Here is a 21,946-nt window from a genome sequence, read left to right as displayed (position 1 = left end):
AAATTTAAAAGAGCCTTACAAATATATTCAGATTGTGTACACCTCCTGGATGAAGCAGGTGTTCCTTTTCAAAATCTTGGTTTTGAAGATGGAGGCAAGTTTTGCATTTGATGCAACATATGTGATAACGAAAGCCCCTGTGCACAAGTCTTCTGAGTGGTAAAGCAGAGGTAGGTACTATTCTCTCCATAAGGGCCTCCAATATCTAATCCAGAAGGTTCCAGAGATTCTATCGCTGCACTTACAGATAAGGACTGATTTAAACCCAAACTCCTTTACAGAACCAAAACGTATTATAGGTAGAGAATGTTCTTTTTATCGTTTGAGCCCTTCTGGAGTCAAAATGATACTTTCAGAGAATACATATGCCATAATAAGGCTTGTCTCTAGTTGTCTTTTGTGATTAAACAGCTCTCTCTACTAGCATCTTATTTGTTAGTGTTAAACAGACAGTAGTACCTAGTATTAGCAAGAAGATGGTAATTCATATTCTAATTTCCCCCTAGAGTGTGATTCCTCCTCCTCAGAAGCTTTAATAAGGGAGAGGATTTAGGAACTGTGGTCACAAGAACAAATGCTGAGAAACGGAGGCAATCATCACATACTGGGCTAATGCTAACTGATTAGACTTCTCAGGGCCAACGTGAACGCAGCACCAGGGGCTAATAGGTAACTCCACATCGAGGACACAGAGCTTTAGGCCAAATGCTATGCTCTTCCCAAGTCTGCTATAAGATACAGGGAAACTTCAACCTTCTCCTCAATACCTGATATACTTGGTTTCTTATGTAACTGGTAGTTATACTTCCCAACAGAGAAGATTGAATTGTATGTTCCTGCCACTCAATATGTTGTGCCTATAAGGTAAAATTTGTGTATTTGAGGAACCTGAAGGCATGTATCCCCTATTCGTGCAATAGCAGCATTCAGCCTCACTTGGGTCCTGTTTGGAGTTGCTCTAGGGGGACAGTGGCTTTATGGCTAGTTTCTGAGTAATGAAGGTCCTGTCAGGTTCGGAGCTTCCTGGCTAACTGAGGCTGGTGCCTACTCTATCTACCTACTCTATCCTCTTCCTTAGTTTCTTCAATTCTAAGATTCAGCCAATACCTGTCCAGCCTACACAACAGCATATTTTGATGTTCCAGTGAAATGATTTATTTTTTGGAAGTGTTTGGTAACTGCAACATGTACAAATGTAGGGCTTATAATGTACACTAATATTCACTGGGTGACAGTGCACTTAAATTTGCATTGCTGTCAGGAACAGCTAATCTAGAAAGCAGCTGGCTCGTGTGTTGTTTTAATTATTCTGGCAACTGTAGAGAGAGCCTCTAATCCCTGACCAATTGGTGCTTGCCTAGCTGGGGCTGGCATCCTGCATGCGCTCAGTCTGAACATAGCTCAGAAAGCTGAGCTGGACCCTCACTGGAAAGCCGCTGCTCTACTGCATGCAGTTATTTTAAGGTTTGCTGAACCAGAAGAGTCTGTTTGGTTAATGGACTGGTATGTGGGGAAATCAGAGCTCCAACTCCAGCAGTTATAGGAAACGACTGTCACTCCTAGTGACAATTGTGCCAGACTACACAATAGCTCTGGCATCACACTCTCCAACACAAGTAAATCCATCATTCTCTACTGACATCTTATTTGCTTGTTCTGCAATGTTACCTTCGTGTGACATCAAAGATGCATTTCACCTGCTTTCATCTACTTATGTCACATCTTTTGCATTGTCACAGTTTTGGTCATTTAAAAAAATATTTGCTTATTGTTTAAAGGCAACATGAGAACAATGAAAAAGAACACAGGATTCGTAATCAAAAGATTGAGTTTGACTCTCAAATACTTTGATAACTATATTTCAATATAGCTGATTTTCTTTGGATTCCTATACATTATATTTAAGCTCTTAAAAACATATTTCTGAGAAGGGTTCCAAATTGCCAAAAGGGCTTGTAGCACAAAAAAAGTTAAGAAAAATCTAATTTAGATAACCATTAAGTTCATCAGTCAAGGTTAAGACCTAACCAGTTTCCTTATCTCTCTCTTTCTCTCTGATTCACATACGAAGGTGCTTGTGTACGCAAAAAACAGCCCCATAGTTTAGTATTTAAAAGCATGGGCTTTGGAATCAGACTTCCAGGCTTCAATTTTCTTCTAGTTATTAGAAAAGTTACTTAATCTCTATGCCTCAGTTTCCTCCCATAGGAAATGAGAATAATAGTACCCAAACTCTGTAGTGTTTCACTATTAAATGAATTAATGAGATGCAAAACACTTAATACAGTGCCTGGCACGTATGACAAATTTATAAATGTTGGATAATTTTATTACTATTAGTAGTATGGATGCATACATACGTAAGTATATTGATATACACCTATGTATGTAAGGAAGCATTTATAAAACATTTAGTGACCCTGACATTTAAGGTCAGGGTTGAGGTAAAGGAAGAAATATCCTGAAATAATACCACTACTTACTACTTACGAGGCTCCTTGCATACCTAACTACTGTGTTCGGGAGATGTCATAAACAAGGAGAGAAAATGATACGGGAAGACTTATACTTGCTCAGAACATGCACAGGGCAACAAAAGTTGTGGTGGAATCAGCATGGTGCGGCCTGGTCACTTAACCACTGCCAATAATCCCAAACACTATTAGCAGTAATGACAATATCAAACATTACACTGTGCATATTTACAAATGATTTAGTTTGGTTTTCACAAAGAAAATAGTATTATTCTTTGTTGTATTTAGAGCTTTTTCAATTCGAGACATCTCTGAAACTATGTAACACTTGATTATTTTATTGGAAGTCCAACCTGATACAACAATAATAGTAACAAGGTTCTAGTTATTGTCTACTATGTCAGGTGTGATGGTATTAGGTTGGTGCAAAAGTAATCGCGGTTTTTGCAATCATTTTTAACCTTTTAAACTGCAATTACTTTTGCACCAACCTGATAGATTTTTTTTGAGATATAATTGGCATGTAACATTATATTACTTTCAGGTGTACCATATAATGATTTGATATTTGTATATACTGTGAAATGATCACAGTAAATCTAGTTAACATCCACCACCACTCATCATTACAACTGTTTTTGTGATGAGAACTTTTAAGGTTTACTCTTAGCAACTTTCAAATATACAATACAGTAATATTAACGATAGATGCCCTAGATGTTTCATAGTCATTATCTCATTTAATTCTCACATAGGCAGAGTATTACAATCTATAGCATGCAGATGAGGAAACTGAGGCTCAAAAAGATTAAGAGGCTTAGTCAAGGTAGTACAGCTAATAAATGACAAAGCCAGAACTCACAACTTAGGTTTACCTGACTTTAAAAATCCATATTCTTTCTACTACACTATATTATATAGGATTAAAATGAATCTACTAAATTCTATTATCAAATATAGCGCTGGTATTCATTCAAATTATCTGAGTTTGATGTTAAGAGAAAAAGCTACCTATCTATTAATGATAAACCACAGCATATAAGGATTTTACTATGCATGTTTTTACTTTTAGGTCCCAGGACTAAGCCCTAGTTCATATGAATCTAGGATGTAATAAGTTATGTTAAAACATTAGTCCACTGTATTAGGTTAAAGACTAAAAATTGTTACTAAGATGATGTCTCACTCAGGGAAAGCCTCTTCAATCCTCCTCCAGGACAATGGGCAGCACAGAAAGTGTTCGATATAATTAGTTGTGTATGTAGAAAGAGATGCTCATCTGTTTCCATGGAGTCAAACACATCACTGACATACTTCTCCATGGAAACAGAGAAGGGAAAATAGAAAATGCTAAAGTGAATGAATTCACTGAGCATTTGGTGAGCAAAGATTCAAGAAAAACATAATTCATCTGTAGTACTATGTTACTAGTTTAGAAAAGAGAAACGTGCTACATAAAAGAATATATAATATATATTGAAATGTAAGATGAAACAGTTATTATTTTAGTAGGAATATACAAATTTTGGGAAATACCACAAAGCAAAGGTATTACTGTTTTTGCACCAAAGACATAATGGCAGAATTCTTACAAAATGAGCAATGTTATAGCTCAAAATAAGCAATGAGACAAGATGACAGAATAGGGAACCAATTTATAAATAAATTTATCAGTTTTATATTGGTTTCACATCATCAATTTTCTGTTTTTAAGGATTTTTTTCCTTGGGGAATATAAAAATTATAGGAATATTTCAAGTTTTATTATGTAACACATTAGTTAATTTGTATGACTGAGCATGTGTAAGTATTTTTAATTTATAGCACGCTTCACGTTCTGTTTCCTTCAAAGGTTATATTTTTCATTAAAATAATAAAGAATCCATTTTATAAGATATTTTCTCTTAGGTATTCTGGCTTAAAAAAATTTTTTTTCCATTGGAATTTAGTCCTAACCTGCCTCTCAATTCAATTCAAGTCAATTCAATTCACATTTAATTCTGGCCTTCAAGGTGATTATAGACTTCTTAGAAGGGAAGATACTCAAAATGATTCCAATATTTATTCATTCCCTTAACAAATATTTATCATGTGCCTACCATGTGCCAAGTACTGTGCTGGATCTTGTGAATATAGTGATGAATTAAACAGACAGTCTATACTCATGGAGGCTACTAGCCTACAGAAGAGACACATGAAAATAGTCATACATATAAAAACACACAGTTAGAATTTGAGACAAGTTCTATGACAGGAAACGACAGAGTTCCAAGAGAGAACACAAAGAACAAATTTCACTGAGATTGGATGGTTAGAGCAGGACTCTTTGAAGAAGTGACCTGAATACTGAGATTTGAAGGTTGAGTAAGAGTTAGAGAACGGAGAGAACGGAATTCCAGGCAAAAGCCCTGAGATGGAAAAGGGGTTGGCAAGTTTGAGAAACTGAAAGACAGCAAGTTTTTCTAGGAAGAGAGTGGTGAAAGGTGAGATTAGAGAGGGGAAAAGGTATAGGTACACTTTTAAATTAAATTTTATTCCAAATATAATGGGAAGCAATTAAAGAGTTTTGAGTGGGAAAATGACAAAACTGTATACACAATTTTCAGTCCTAGTAAACATGGAACGTTTAGCAAAAAAAGTTCAAAAAGCAGAGTGAAACTATAGTGTTTAAGACCTATACCTCGGTGGTAAAACTATAATGTAATTATTACTATCAAAGTCAAGATAGCAAATTATTCCAAGGGGCAGGGAAGGACATCTAAGGGGCTTCAGGGGAAACGATATCCTGTCTCTCGACTTAGTGGGGCTTACATGGATGTTTGCTTGCTTTATGTTTCTTTGTTAACCTGTACATGTAAGTTGTATGTACTTCTCTATACCTTATTTCAAAATAAGAAAGTATGTTTTTGTACAGCATAGGGAATGTAGTCAAGAATATCGTGCTAGCATGGTATGGTGTCAGATGGGTGCTAGACTTATCATGGTGATCATTTCTTTAGGTGTAGAAATGTTGAGTAACTATGGCGAATACTTGAAACTAATATAATATTGTATGTTAGCTATATTTTAATAAAAATCTTACAAAATATATTTTAAAAAGAGAAGTAGGAGTTCGTTTAGTAGAGAAGAGGGTAAGTGGGAAAAGGGTAGAAAAGAGGAGAGGTAACAGATGTATAAGGAAAAGTAAGAAAAATGCATGGCATATTGGGGAACAGAAAGCCTAGCCAGAGGTTAGGGTGCATGGATAAAAGTTCTTGGAGACACAGGAAAGGTAAGGGTAAAAACAAATTCTGAAGGAACAAATATGAAAGTTCAAGTATTATGGACTTTATTTTAAAGCCCAAGTTGTCAATCATGATGTAACCAGACACTGGTGTGTAAAATGGTCACAAATAACATACATTTTTATTTTACTTATTTTTCTTTGGGACTAATGACTTGTGGGTTTTACAACTCTGGAAAATTCTTATCCATCGTGTCCCGGAATACTGTCTCTCTCCCATGCACCTTGTTCTCTCTTTCTAGAACTTCTATATCTCTATACATATGATAGGTAGAACACTGAATCAATTTCAATCAGTTGAATCAATGATAGAGAGGATACTGAATCAATTTTCAATCATTAACATTTAAAAATATTTGTAAACTTTAGTATTTTTGGTATATATTAAATGTTAAAGATCATTATCTACTATCTCATTCTAGATCTTTGTTATCACAAAGATGAATTCTCTTCGCACCTTAGAGTACATATCCAGATTCAATACCAAATACGCCGATATTTCTCAAGTACTTTTCACCTAATCCTAATCCATATTTTTAAGTTTCAGGACTTAATTTCTTTCTTGTTCAAGTTCTGGAACAAAATGTAAATAATAATGTATTTTTATTAAAATGTGTAAGTACAGTGCGAATTAAAATTAAGATTAGCAAACTTCCTTAGGACAAAGAGTTATTTTTAAAGCTTCGGTATTTACAGGGACTGCTTACCTATGATGAGCCTGTGAAGAGCACTCTTATCTCCATTAATAGCAGCAGCATGAACTTGGGATGCTAATGAGGAGCCAGTAAAGAACAAGTTCTCTGACCTGTTCATAGTCTTCTCAACAACGGGACCAACCTGAAACGATGATGGAAACAATGAGCATATGCAGGAATCATTTCTGAAAGCTGTCTCATCAGTTCTAAGTAGGTCTATTATAAATGTGGTTTACTAGAATACGTGACTAGAATTCAAAAAATCTGCCATCCTAGGATTGCCATCTGTACAAGTTGTACAAGTTGCTCATCCGTAAAATAAGAGATTTTAGATGCTTCTAAGACCTTTGTCAGGAGCTATCTGAGGGAATAAAAAAAGGGAGGAGGCTCAATATTTAACATTAGGCACAGGGCCCAGAAACCACATTGATTTCTAAGTTATTTCTAATAATACAGGTAATTTGATTCCACATAACACTAAAAATTAGAATTGGTACTGAGAATAAAGGTGACAGCCAAGCCACCAACTAGGTATGATGTGACCTTAATTGTTAGGTCAGAATTAACTAGGTTTAAGTGCTAAATTAAAAAGTACCTAGTTCTTTCTTTCATGCAGACAAAAGGAGGAATTTTTATTTGTTCTCTCCTTTCCTATGTCCACCAGGGATACAAACCTAGCTTGAGATCTTGACCTTAGGATCTTACTTGGAACACCATACCCTTAGGATTAACCATATTTCATTAAGGAAAATTTTGTTCTGACTGGTAGTCAGATAGATGTGGTTTGCTAGAACCGCCTAGAAATGCATTTTCTGCATAGGAAAATAGTGAATTCTCTATCATAAGAGTATGTAAGCAGAGGCTGGATTATGTCAGAAGTGCAGCAAGAATTCAAGCACCTGATGGAAAGAGGGGTAGTTTGCATCAGTGATCTTAAACTTCTTTCCTAAACACAAGATGTTAGATCAAAGTTTCAAAGTTGAATGTCTGCAAGAACCACGGAGGTTAAAAACTGTAAGAAACACAGGGAATCATGGGGATCACGGTACACTAGAGCATGCATACTTATCTAAAGAGAGCAGCTATTAACCAGCTACACTTAATAGCTGTCATAAGGTAGTTAGGCCCTCTTCTTATTTTACCAAAAAGAGTCACTCCACTTTCTGTGACTCCCGAGAATCTGAAAGTTTTGTAAGACAAACTTATCACTATTGATGAGCTAGTACTTGTGTTGTCATTGACAAGGATTTTAGGTTCAAATTCTGCCTTAGAGGGAAAGTGTTTTCATTTTGGTCAAGGTCAGCTCTTCACATCTTTATTTTTTATGGACATTGAGAGACACTGCCGTCATTCTTAGCGTTACTGTCATGTCACAAAAAACCACTGTCATATGCAGGATTATATTAAAGTGACTTGAAAGAAGATATAAAAGAGGGATGGAGGTGGAAACACCATAGAGTAATTGAACTTGGGCTCTAGGCCTGGTTAATAACAAGCAGCATGCCCTTAGGCTAACTCACCTCTGATTTTCTGTAAAAGATGAAAATGGAAAAGGTAGACAATGTTGATTCATTCAACAAGTTGAGTATCAGCTAGGTGCTAGGCACTGTTCTAAACTCTAATACATGTCATTTTAGATTTTAAGTGATCAGAGTTTTAGGCCCATCAGAATCACACACACAAGAAATACCCCCAAACTCTTGATACTCTTTGTAAATACACTAAAAATTAGATCTCAGTTATAGTTATATATGTTTCACCAACAGGCATATATATAGTTAGTGTTCAGTAAATATTTGTTGAATGAAAAGTTATAGGCTGAGTACTAAGTCCAGAGGGTAAGCAGGATCAAAATTTAATTTCTTGGAGTAATAAGTTCATACTCATGAGTATCGGCTCTTTTTAAATTCCTCATCTCTATCTCCTCTGTCAGAGAGGCAGGTGTGTGGTATACAGAGCAGCCCACTGGATTGGGAAACAGGAAAACTAACTAAAAGTAGTGGCTTTGCCACTGTCTAATTTTGTCACCCTGGGAAAGTGATGCTCTAAGGTCTTTTTTTTTCCAGCTCAAATGTATTTTTTTAGCTATTGTTTTTTTGTAAATAATATTTATAGATGAAAATCAAAACCAGTCAATTATAAAATGCTATAAAATGCAAAGGTATCATTATCATTACTAATTATAAAACAAGCTAGTGTAATAAATGCTCTAATAATTGTAACTGTACAAAACTAGTGGTGCTGTAGTCACTACCAAAGGAATAGTAAATCTGATTAGGACTAAAGGGTGGCAGCTTGGGAAGTTCTCAGAGAGTGTGACATTTGAGATGGAATTCCAGATAGAAAAGGGGTTACAAGGCCATTCCAGGCGGCAGGAGAGCTGGAGCAAAGGCAAAGCATAGGGAGAACCACAAAAAGCAGAATGCCTCCTGGGGACTTAGTGATTGTTTGGCTACCATTTGGGGCACGTAAACCTGGCTGGGTATTTGTAGATGAGGCTGGAGAGCTAACTGGGACCAGGTCAAGAGCCTCAACTGCTTGGCTAAGGAATTTTGTAATTATCTTGTGGGGAGTGATCCATGTATTATGAGCAATCACTCTTCACACATGAACTTTTCAGTTTACAACGTGCTTTCGCATCCTATCCCATAGCTGTTCCTTACACAAGCCCACAGACACAATTAGGGATAAGGGACAATCATTTACTTATTCAACTGAGACCCTGAGAAGCCTCCGACTTTATAATGCAGTAATTAGCACAGAAAGAAGAGGCAGCAGGCGAGGAGGCCAGTGATGGAGGCTCAGGCCACAGCCCAGGCCAGGAGGGCCGTGAGTCTAAGGCAGGGTACAAGCCAGTACAGATCGATCCGAGCCTCCCCATCCAGGCCCCCTCCTACTCACCCTTGCCTCCTCCAGGACTCACGTCCTGGGGGCGGCTCCAGGAGGCACGACCCCCACCGGGCCGCCCCTCCAGCCAGGACAGTACACTACGTCCGGCTGGGACAGACCCCACCGTGCTGAAACTAACAGAGCACCTCGGGAGGCCGTCCGAGACTCTCAACCGCACAACTTTCTGGGAATTGTGGTTCCCACCCTCTGAAACACAGTGGTACACCCGCTCTCCGCCCTTTTTATCCCACAAGGCCCCGCGCGTAAAGGACTCTGTGGTCCTGGGCGAAGAGCCTTATGGGAAATGAGTTCTGGATGCCCGGTGACGTGCTCAGTGAGAGTGGTGCAGGACTACATTTCCCGATATGCTCAGAGGTGGGAAGGACCCGGAAGTGAGGGTTGCGAGGCCTCTCTGGAAGTTGTCCCGGGTGTTCGCCGCTAGAGCTCCGGGTCGAGAGGACGAGGTGCGGCTGCAGGGAGAAACCTCCGCTGCTGCCGGCTCCCGGAGCCAAGCCCTTTCTTAACCTAACCCAACCCTGCCCAGTCCAAGCAGCCAACGCCTGTCCCTGCCGCGGATCCCAGCGTTACCATGAATCCTGCAGTCTTCCTATCCTTACCCGACTTGAGATGCTCCCTGCTGCTCCTGGTGAGTGAGTGAAGGAATGACAGACACTTCATTAGACGCAGGGACGTTTTCCCTTACTCGCCGAGGGGGACCACAGCCGCTCCTACCCCTGCTTTCGTATCTTTCTCTCCGGTAGCAAGGAGTGCACCCTCCTCCGCTGCCCTCACTCTTGGCATCCGTCTATCCACTCTCCAGGCCCAGGGTCCCCGAGGCCTGAGAAACCATGGTCGGAGGTTGGGACCTGTAAATAGAGTTATCCTGGAGGAAGGATACATGGGTGGGTCACAGCGAGGAGCTCCCCCTTTCTCCGGAGTACGGAGTTTGTTTCAGTCTCCAGGGCTCCTGGACCGGGTGGTAGCCTGAATCGAAAAGGACGGGGGGATAGACCTACTGTCCCCTCTTACCCCCTCCTTTTGGAAAGGGTGTGAGGCCGACAGGTGCTGGGGTCGTGTGAATCTCACTCTAGAGTCTTGAAACGGTGCCCGGGTTGGCAGAGCCTCTGTTGTGGCTTGATATGATTGGTTGGGAACCCGGAACTGGAGACTGGTTTGGTCTCCACTGGGGAAATAAAGGTGGAAGCTATTATTAAGCTGAAAGCCTCAGCTCAAGGCCTCCCTCAATTTTTGTTACAACCGTTTTCCTCCCAATTTAAGTAGAGTTCTTCTTCCGTGCTCCTGATTTGAGAATGACCAGATCTTTTGTATACATAAGCATTCATTTCTTAACTCCTTCACCTGCTCAGCTCCATCCCATCATAAAGGAATCTTTCCTCTGTCTCTTTCCTCCAAAGTACATAATGAGTGTGCAACGCAAGTAAGCCAGGGGGCAAGTCAAATTGAGTGAAGGACTCACTCCAAAAGTGAAGGACTCAACTCCACATGGGAAGAAGTGACATATGTGTATTGAGCTGTTACTGTAATACAATATTTGAAAACAGTTTAATTGTAGCAGATTTTTAAAAAGCCAAATTTAAGCTAGACATTAAGTCAAAGGTACTTTTTTTTTTTTTTTTTTAATTTTGGAAACATGATTGACTCAGGCTCATATAGCTAGTTACCAGCAGAACAGGGACTTGATCAGGTCTGTTGACTTGCAGTGCTTATTTCACCATATTACATTAAATTTTTAATATTTGTGTTTAAAATAGTTTCTGTTTCTCCTCCTTTTCACTCTGTGATTTGCAAGTCATACAGTACTTGGACCTGTTCAGAGGAAAAACTGTATGAAAAACTAAAGGGGATGTCGAAGTACTTCTGAGAACTAAAGGTTGTATATAAACACGATAATGTTAATTGATAAAATGTCTTATTGACACTTCTTATACCGTAATGAAGGACTTCTGTAAAGAGGGAAATATTCTGTATAGAGCTGGTTCTTGGTAATTTCAATATACAATGTGGCTCTCTTTTCCTTCTAGAAGTACTGGAATAATACTTATTGTTATTAGAGAGCATTCTCTCTTTTAAAGATTCTAGATAATATTCTTTTCCTTGTCCATAAAATGGCCTGAATATGGGTTGTCTGCCAGAAATTACTTTTAGGTTACCAAAACATGTGAAGGGAAAAAAATCTTAAGACATTTGAAAGAAAAGTTGAAACAATGAATAGGAAAACTACATCAGATACTCTTTTCTGGAATGGTAAGTTTGGTTGTAGAGCTAAGTTTAAGAAGGAGAAAGAATTTATTTTGAAATAACTCATGCTTTTTATAGAAAACCAAATCCTGTTAAATATAAAAAAGAGGGAATTTTTTCTAATAATTTTAAAATCTAGTTAACATTTTGTATATATAAATAAATGTAGAGGAATAGAAACTTAGAAGCTGTTTTAGAGAATACCTATAAAGATTAATGGGCTGGAAAATAAAGCCAAGAAAAGGTTTAATAAGCCGAAATTTCAAGACAAGCTAGATTCAGTTGGAACACAGTGTATACCAAAGTAGTTTTAATAATCACATACTAGTTATCACATATTTATAAAACATCTGTCTAATCATAATTTGAGTTACTTATCTAACTGGTAATTATGTCCTAGTGATGGAACCTGCTTACTCAGTATCTTTCCTGTCTGAAAAAATATCCTTTATCTTCCCCAATGTACTTTGTTCCTCCTCCCTCACTTCCCCTTTCAGACTTCATTTATTCCCTCCCACATGCAGCCACTGAATATCCAAATTCCCACCTAACTGAGGTCATCATTTTTTCCTTAAACGTCCTGCTCTAAAAAGCCATTTATTCTCCTACTACAATATTTTTTTTCAGGCAAATTATAGCTCAGCTCTAAAGAACTAGATCTGTTCAGACTTAGTGATGTTCATAAGATGACAGCTGAAACATATAATCCTAAACTTCTGTAGGCAAGTAGTTTTCCCCGATCTCAAAGGCATTTTGGAACATATCACTTTATACCTAAGAAGCCTTTCTGGGATGGGTACCTAAACACAAAAGCTTAGTGTGATATTTTTCTCCCCTGGCCATATAAACAAAATTATTAAAAATGTACAGAAGGTACACATACAAGGATATTCACTGCAAATCTCCAAATACATCCTCAGGTAACTTTTCTAGAATTATATTTCTTGGATCATATAGTATGTCTGTTATTTAGGATTCCTGATACATTGTACCAAATTGCTCTACTGAAAATACACATTGTACCAATATGTATTCCATCAACAGTGTATGAGTATGCAAACTGCCTCCTCACTTGCTAATCAATCAGTGGGTGTTTTTGTAATGTGCCAGTTTAGTAGACCAAAACTGATAATCTGATTTAAATATACATTTCTTTGATTACAACCAAAGTTGAATATTTTTTCATATTTATTAACCATTTATAATTGTGTATATGTAATGTAAGTGTCCATGTTATTTGCCCTTTTTCAAAAAGATGATTTACTTCCTCCAGTAATTCAGAATAGATGTACTTACAAGATACAGTTTAAAAAACAATGGAAAGTGTTACTTTGTCTATTCATTTAGTGTGCCTTCAAGAGGTAGTGTAGTGCAAAGAATGCTGGACTAGATGTCAGGGCATCTATGTACAAGTTCCAAGTCTTTCATATACTTAATGCTTTAACTTTGGATAAATCACCGAAGTAAAATTTTTAGTCCAGAAGGTAAGCACACTGGATTTAATGATTCAGTGATTCTGTGTTTAGTCTGTTTTGTTTTTCAAAAAGGATATTCATCTAACTCCCCTAATGACTTTATTTGATTGGGTATTTCCTCAAAAAAACTCTGCTAGTTTTTCAACAAGTTGCAGGTCTGTGCCCCTCACCCTTATCCAGTGTAAGGAATAGCATGGTTTGGTCACTGCTTTCCTGATACTGACCATTGCTGTGCTGTTTCATCTAATCAAGTAAGTGATTAAAAGCAGTATGACTTTTCACAGCATTTATTGATCTGTAGCCTACCTTTCATTCCATAGAGAGGAACTATCTGCGGCCCAGGCTGCAAGAACTTTTAATTTCATTGGTATTCTTTCCTCCTGTCGTTTGAATGCCTATGTACTATCTACAATGGAAGAAAAAGAATATTGAGATGCATGTCATGCTTCTAAGAAATTTATAATTTGGTGGGGAGAGAAGATGTGTATGTAAATAATTAGAATTTCAAAAGGAACGTGATAGGATGCCCTTAAGGTATTGTAGAAGTGGGTTATAGATCTTGCTACACAGAAATGTGGTTGGGAGCCTAGGGATCTGTATTACCTGGGAGATTCTGGCATTTTCCTCCCAGGCTACTGAGGCAGAATCTGCCTTTTTACAGTGTACCTGGCTGATTCATATATGCCCATTAAAGTATGAGAAGGACAGCTTCTCATGTTTGAAAGAGGCAAAAGACGTACTTCGCAATGGGAGAATCACAGAAGTCTTGAAGAAAGCTGAGAGTAGGGCCTCGAAGGGTTAAATTGATGGGTTTATTTTCAGTCTTCAATGGAATGAATAAAAAGGGTTGGATAACTTACTAAATCTAATACCTGTTTTGTTTTAAAGAAGTCTTGCTATATGGCTTGCTGACATGGCCAGATGTCAGAATTGGCCCTAAAGACACTAGAAAATCCTTTGGCCAGTTTCCATTAGAACAGCTCATTGTTACCTTAGCCAAAATAAAAATCATGGTCTTTAGCGGATTCTCACTGGCATTCCGATTATTCCATTCAAGAGGGGAGGGAAAAGTGCACTTAGGAGAAAGAAGTCTTCGTGTGTAATGCCATGGATCTCAGGTCTTGGCTCTGTCCTTGACAGACTGAAATAAAATTCTGACTGCTTTGATTCCCTTGGTGATATTGTGGTCAGATCTCTCATTCCTCCAGCCCTGTGATTTTTCGCATTATGTTGAAGCTTGAGCATTGTGTTTTAATGTATGTAATTTTTAGTCACCTGAGTTTGTAGACATGAACATTACTAATATAATAATGAAAAGAAGGAAGAAATCATCTCAGAAAATCATTCTACCGTGTTTCCCCCAAAATAAGACCTAGCTGGACCATCAGCTCTAATGCATCTTTTGGAGCAAAAATTAATATAAAACCTGGTATTATGTTATGTTATGTTATATTATACCCGGTCTTATATAAGACCGGGTCTTATATTAAAATAAAACCAGGTCTTATTTCTATAGGACTCTACATTAGTGTCTTGCTCAGTTTAGTAGGTGGGAAGGGATATAGGAACCATGAGTAGATTACATGCAATTGTAATGACTGAAGTTATAGTTGTCTAGAGTTGTGTTTTCAGAAGAATATTCAGTTTAGGAGTCAGAGATTTGGGCCCAAACCTTGGATCTGCTGCTCCTTACCTTTGTTTTCTTGCCTATTAACTCGTGAAGACTAATACAAGTATTATATCTGACTCAGGAGGGGTTATTTGCATGCTTCTATGATTTTGTGGACTAAAAAATGGTAAAAAGCTATCACAATTTCTTATTCTTAGATCTCAGTTTCTAGTACAATACCTTACAGAGGTTAAGTGCTCAGTAATAATTGTTAAGTGTATGGGAAGAAGAAGTGGTAGAGCTAGGGTAAGGAGGGTAAGGAATGCATAGCAAGTTGAAGTTTGTAAGAATCACTGAGAAGGTGAGCCTTGAAGTGGGTGAGGCAGTTAGTCATTTGGATTTCTTCAGGGAAGAGCCTCCAGGGAGGGTGTTAGCGCGTGCAAATTCCCTAATGTGAGACTGTCCCAGGCCTATTCAAGGAGTGGCAAAGATGGCAATGTGGTTGTCATACTGTGAATAAGCTACAGCATATTGAAAGATTAAGGCATGTCGCTAAAACATTTTCACAAAACTGTACTGATTTCTTGCTATGTACGTTGTTTGCTGATATTTTCTTTTTTTCTATTCTCTGCTTAATTTAAGTTTTAAAAGTTGCTGATCTGACCCAATAAGGTAGAACTTCCTAACAGGGTTGGTGATAATATTGATCTCCGTAGCCCATGGCCCAAATGCCTCTGCTGGGAGTAGCCTTGGCTGTTCACCCCAGCGTCCCCCCAGTGTGTCTCTGTGTGTGACAGGGTGGGTCACAACCTGTAGTTGTCACAACTTAAAATGTTAAAACAAAAGATTTCCGGATACATTTTTTGATTCCTGAAAGCAATATGCTTTCACGGTATAGGAAAGCATCATGAAGAAAAAAGCGCGTACCCCAACTATTGATAACAATTTCACGTACAGCACGGAGGTTAGGAGTGCCGACCTCCCGCACAGTTGCAGATCCGGATATAACTTTTGACTCCTCCGAAACTATACTGATACTCTATTGCTGACCGGAAGCCTTACCGATAGTACACAGTCTATTAACACATATTTTACATGTTATTTTTATTATATACTGTATTCTTAAAGTAAGCTAGAGAAAAAAATGTTATTAGAAATCATAACACAAATACATTTACAGTACTATATGTATTTATTGAAAAAAAAACCATGTACACATGGTTCAAATCCATGTTGTTCAAGGTCAACCATATAGCCTTACATTTTTTTCTGTGTATATTTGAAAGGACTTTTAATAGTAACATGTATATTTTGAACAAGGTAGGGTTGGGCTCTTGCTTTTGTTTGATCCTGGTGTAGAGTGTTAGACCACTGGTTACGTGGGAATCTAGAAGGAAAAGATGCCCACGTGTGTACATGTATTTGTACTCGTACAACTTGGAAATGACACCTAGCTTGACCACTTAATGTAAAAAAGTTATTTAACTTTTCTGAACTTCCATTTTCTCGCCTACCAAATGGGGATAAAGAACTCTACTGTAGAGTTCTGGGAAGACAAAAATGAGACTCTTTGTGAATGAGTCCATGGTACGCTGTAGGCACTTAAACTTTTCTGGTTTCTGCCACATACTACATGCTCAGCAAATGCTTAGATGAAGGAATCAGCGAATGAATGAATGAATGAATGAATGAATGATTCCTCCCCCCCCTTTTTTTTTTTGTATTTTCAAATTGTCCGTGCGTGGTATTAAAATTGTGTGCACTAACATAATGAGCTGGTGTGACTACTTTCAGGCCCTGTGCTCTTCTAATGCTGATACTGCACCATCGTTACTGTACTAACAAAAGCAGCCTATCAATGTGACTATTAAGTCAACAATTTATCTGCCTACCTGTTTTATAACTATTTAGTTTTGTACTTAAATTCAGTATAAATGATGAAAATAGTTTATGGAAATAGTTGTATTTTGTTGTATAGGCCATTGATTTTAGAATTAAAAGAGACCTGGGTTTGAACGCACTTCAGCCACTAGTTTGGACAAGTTACTTAGCCTAGTTGAGTCTTATAATTTAACAAATAACTGCACTTACTATATGTCAGATACTGCAGAGTTTCATTTTCTTCATTTGTAAAATGGGAATCAAATAATTCCTACCTTTGCTTTAGAGTTGCTATGATGATGTGAAAAATAAAATTAATATGTATGTTTGTAAACAGTAAATATAAGTTGTTACAATTGAAATATTTTTGTGTGCTTCAAGCATATGTTTGTACTTGGGATTCTTTTCCCAGAAGATTAGGTATGCAATGTACATCCCTGTCAGGGAGAGTTGATGCATTATGGAAATAGTTCTAGGATCTGTAATTCCAGGATAACTGACAATACTAGAAGGTAGAGTGACTTCAACGCCAGAAAGTCCTATTTAGTTCATTCCTGGCCCTCAAATTTCCTATTTTAAACGTGGGGGTTATTATTTCACACAGTTGTATGGTTAAGATACATACATGTATCATATATCATATAGTGCTTTATATATATGTGGTACTCTCTCTGTATACATATATGTATGTATGTATAGTATTTTGCATCGTCTGGCATACAGGACATATTTTTATTTTGTAAGGTAGTGAATAGAGAAGGAAAGCTTGGCAGCGGATGGGGTTGTCATGAAATGGAGAAAGGACCTTGGAGGAGGATAGTGCTTGTGCTGACTTCTTTCTGGGCTTGTTCTGCCTTTTTAACCCTCTGAAATGAGTAAATGAGGCTTTTTATTTTAAAAGTCTGATTCTAAATATTAGTGGTTTCTTAAAGTACATATTAAGTTGTCTCTTTCCCCGGTGAGTTATGATGTAAACTTATTTAAAAAGTGACAAGTGCTACTATGATTGATAGAAATAAAAATCTAACTTGATATGCTTTTCTGCTTTTAATGCAAAAGCTAGTAAATTCCTGTAAGTGGTATAAATGAAGGTGGGGAAACATGCTTTATGTTGTGCACATTACTTTGTACACTCAAAATCATTCAAAAATTATCTCTGACTGTTGTAACTGAATAGGTATTTGGAAAATGATGATGAGTTTTAAAAATATATAATCTTTCTCTAGCTGAATTTAGTAAGGGAAGAGATTATCACAGCCGACTTTGGTTCACTGAAAAGATGCAAATAAAAATTCTATTTGTGTAAGGGTGGAACGTCTCAAATTGCTGGTTGTACAGCTTCATTTTTCCCTATAAACCTAACTTACAGATACCATAGTTACCCTTAAATATTGCTTCCAGTGGTTTGTAAAGTTATTTACACACAGCATGTATAATATCTACTACTTTTAGTAAGTTTTGGCCATTAAACTAAATCTGTTTATATGTTTGATGAAAACTAAGGATATAACAAATATTTTTAATTTAGATACTGTGACGAAGGTATTTGGTAAGAACCTACTGGCATATAAGATAGTTTATGATGGGTATTTTAACTTTGATGAAAAAAAGGCCGTCATATTGCTTTTCTAGTCTCATTAATACATCTACAAAGCTCTCCCATTGGGAAAGTGGGTACTTGGTTAGAAACGAAGGGTAAATTGTGTTTTCCAGTCCACAATGCTATAAAGACTTCCTTGATAGGTAGACACTGGTTATCTTGAACAAAAGAGTGGTTTAAGGTATATAATAAGATGAGTCCTCAAAAAATAGTTTTAGATCTGAGAAGTATCTAATATTCTGCAGGAAAATAATCAGATCTTCGGTCTTCTCTTTCTCATTTGACGCATGAGGCAAGAGAACCACCTGACTAGATATGACTGAAGTAGTTAATTGTATGTAAGGCCGTTGTGTTTGATGCCTTAGTGAGTCTTTCTTAGCTTACTTTGTTTGGGGAATACTGATTTGTACTGTAGTACTATACTCACTTCCCGGGATCAGCTATAGTTGTTACTTCGAATGCAAAATGGATTGTGATATTGGAGGAAATTAGTAGAGAGCTTGTCTATATTCCCATATGACGATTTTTGAAGCTTATCACTTGTTTTGGAATACTACAGTACTTTGCAGTACAGCAGGTCCTCGAATAATGTCATTTTGTTCAATGTCCTTTCATTACAAAGTTGATGAGATGCAGGTAGGAATTGAACTCTTGTTTGTATCAATGAGCCTGTGGTAAAACTGGTTTCATTATATGTTGTTTCCCTTAAAGTCACAGAACCTATCGATGCCATTCGTGAGGACTTACTGTACTGAGTAAATAAATATCCATGAATATTGTAAAATAGGATAGAAGATATTTTCTTAATGGCTTAAAATGCACTTTTATTCAGGTTGTTTAAATTGTTTCTAGTTTTAGAAGGGAACAAGGGTGTCTTCAGGGTACATTTTCTTCTAAGAGAAATACAGGACACTTGACTTGTATTATTAAAGTTTATGAACCCATTATCAGGACTGGGGTAATTCATATCAGTAAGTTGTTGTTGTTTTTTAGGTAATTAAAGCCAATACCATTCAAACAAGCCAAATGTGTGTGTGAGTATAACCAATTTTTTTTTTCTGGAAATCATTCAAGAATATGAAGAGGCATTTTTCTTTAGATTCTGAAATAATGTTTGTTAATGCCCTGGTTCCTAAGTCCAGAGTGACACGTCATACAAGGAATGGCTAATTTCATCTGTTGGTGGCAGGCAGAGTCTATGTGGTTTTGTTTGATTTGCATACGTGAAAACTTTGAAGTTTGTAGATTGAAAGTTTGTAATTAGAGGAGCTGGTGTCTGCCTTACCGGAGGCTACCAAATATGACTTAACTTTTTAAAAATGATGATTGTGATTGATGTGTTCCAAGGGTAACAGTAGCCTCTTAATTGTGAATTATATGACCCTTAAGTAAGTCTTATGCTCATAATCTTTATAGCATCTCATGCTGTTACCTACCCCATTTCTTTTTTAAATGCTATTTCCCCTTCTTCTTTTATGCTTCAGTAGTTCGTTTTCAGTTTCTTTCTGTTCCTCGCTGGTTGGGGAAAGGGAAAAGGCCTACCTTTAAGAGACAGAAGACAGTAAGGAGGTAAATGTGAATATTCTGTCATGTAGTATCTAAGAGTTTCTCTTCTCCCTTCTCATCACATCTTGTCATCTGGTCATTTTAACCCACAGCTTTTAACTATTGCCTTTTAAAAGATTGGAGTCGCTTGGAAGTCTGTTAGTGTTTTGGTTAGTACGTTGGGCTCAGTTACTTTCTTGATGCTTTAGTCCTGGGTATGAAAAGTAGTCAGATACAGTTTCCAAACTCTGTGTGGCAGTTGGTAGAAAGCACCTCCTCACTGTCGGCTGTTTTCTCATTAACTGGGCAAGGCATATAGCTAGTGAAATTGAAATAGATCAGTGGCTACACACATTTTCTCCAAAATAGTCTTACTCCCCCTTTCGGCTCTGCCAGTCACCTAGGTTTATAACTTTGGCTTGTCGAACTTTTCAGCTCTTTAGTTTGTCATCATGACCTATGTGTCTTTCCTTTGAAAGTTTCCCCAAATTTCCTCCACCCCAGTCCAGGCGCTTCTTTCCCTTCCCTGGATTATCATTGCACTCTCTTAGCTGTATAGTCTTACCTCTCCCCAGTCTCTGTCGTAAAGCGTGGAACACTAATCTTCCTTAAGCCTTGAAATCATTTTGCTCTTCCTTTACTGAGAAGTCTCCATTGGCTTGTTTTCTGCTATAGTAGATGTCAACCCCTCTATCTGGTTTTCTCTTACTCTTCTAACACTCTGCCCCCAACTTACCTAACCTTCCAACTTCATCTTCCAGCACTGCACTTGTGAACTTCCATAGTCAGGCTTTGCTACTCACCTTCATCCTTAGAAACGACTCTGCTCACCTAACCCATACCATATTCTGTGCCTTTTTCTACCTTATGTTTCTAGTATACTTTCTTATAGTACTTGCATCACACAGCTTGTGCTAACTTTTCATGCACAGTCATGAAGCTCTTGAAGGACAGAATGTGCCTTTGAATTCCCTGCAGGCCCTACCTACCTGGTTCAGTGCTTCCATCCGCATGGTTTCTCATCCAAGGACGGCCGTAAGCTTTTGGAAGAGTAGGTGGATATGTTCTTGGTGAGCTGTTCGTGATAGGGTTATGGTGAATGTGTAGAATGGGAAGGTGAACAGATGTTCAGCCCGGTAAGGTCAAACTTTCTAGTGGCCCTACTTTACAGCGGATCACAGTAAGATAGACATTGCTGTAAGCTGTCTATCATAGCAAGTGGTCAACCACAGGCTACATGGCCATTCTGCCAGGGAAGCTGTCAAGAGGAGTTCTGCATGAGGTAGGAGGGGAATATTATACAATTAGATAAACTAGGGCTCCCTTCAACTTTGTAATTCTAAATAACTACTATTTTGACCTAATAAAGTAGAGGCCAGAGAGGCTGATGAGAATTGAGGGATTAACTAGGGTAATGATAAGAAATTAAACAATAATACTCATAATTTATAGCTGAGTGGTCTTTATAGTTTAGGGTCCTATATTTCAGTGCTCTCTTTACAGCTCATGATGTTGAACACAGAATTTGAAATTATAAAATATATTTCTGTGGCCTTCACACTTGGTCATTTGATTACTGAGAGTTCCATTTAGAAGACTGTCTAGCCTACAGTCTCTTTATCTGAAAACTATTGTTTTGAATTACTAAAAACAAAACGTTCATTGAAACTGCTGCATTCATTTCATATATTGATAAGTAGGAAAATTATGCTCGTCCCACAGCAGTAGAGGATGTGAACTTCATCAGATCGAGACTTGCTGTTTTCTCCCTTTTTAAACCTAATCCAGTGGTGAGTACTGTATTTCTTTTTCTTTTCCTTTTTCCTTTTTTTTTTGGTACTCACTCTGTAAATTTGATTGTAAATTGGTTTGTCACGTTTTTACTTGGTAGTTTGTGCTAAGGCAGGCTAAGTATTTTTCTCGAGTCTTTTTGAGGTGGGAGTTCTCTTGAATTCTTACTGTATGATGAATTATGTTTTTTTCTATTTAAAAGTAATCCCTTTCACTGTCATAATGGGAGTTCTAGTCACCAAACAAAGATTTTAGAAAATGCCTTCTATTCTAACTGAAAAATACATGTCATTCATGGCCTCTCCCGTTTAAGTAGATTCGCTTCTTTTGTGTTCTCATAGAATTGTTGCATGTCTAAAAATGGAAGAACTTTAAGGTTAGTTGGTTCAGTCTGTTTGTTCATTTAGCAAACATTGTGGAGTTTCTACCATATGCCAAGCACCCT

General features: G+C 37.5%; 2 protein-coding genes across 3 annotated transcripts in view; one reads left to right on the top strand and one right to left on the bottom strand.

Moving 5' to 3' along the window:
• The window catches only part of INVS (inversin), a 117,553-nt gene extending 108,003 nt beyond the window's left edge, over positions 1-9,550 (bottom strand). Inside the window, exons 1-2 of one of the 2 annotated variants that reach the window (XM_019729227.2) lie at positions 9,354-9,550; positions 6,465-6,594 (exon numbers count right to left, since the gene is read on the bottom strand). In XM_019729227.2, the coding sequence (XP_019584786.2) occupies positions 6,465-6,570 (106 nt within the window). In that variant the 5' untranslated portion in view covers positions 6,571-6,594; positions 9,354-9,550. The remainder of the gene's footprint in view (positions 1-6,464; positions 6,595-9,353) is intronic. The other variant, XM_019729229.2, reaches the window with a different exon arrangement.
• Positions 9,551-9,737: 187 nt separating this feature from the next.
• ERP44 (endoplasmic reticulum protein 44) overlaps positions 9,738-21,946 on the top strand; it is a 60,088-nt gene continuing 47,879 nt past the window's right edge. The window contains exon 1 of the mRNA XM_019729225.2: positions 9,738-9,987. Within this exon, the coding sequence (XP_019584784.1) occupies positions 9,931-9,987 (57 nt within the window). The 5' untranslated portion in view covers positions 9,738-9,930. The remainder of the gene's footprint in view (positions 9,988-21,946) is intronic.

Source organism: Rhinolophus sinicus, linkage group LG04, assembly GCF_036562045.2.
Source record: "Rhinolophus sinicus isolate RSC01 linkage group LG04, ASM3656204v1, whole genome shotgun sequence".
NCBI classification, from domain to species: domain Eukaryota; kingdom Metazoa; phylum Chordata; class Mammalia; order Chiroptera; family Rhinolophidae; genus Rhinolophus; species Rhinolophus sinicus.
Note: the sequence above shows the minus strand (reverse complement) of the source record. Positions and strands in the feature narration are given on the sequence as shown.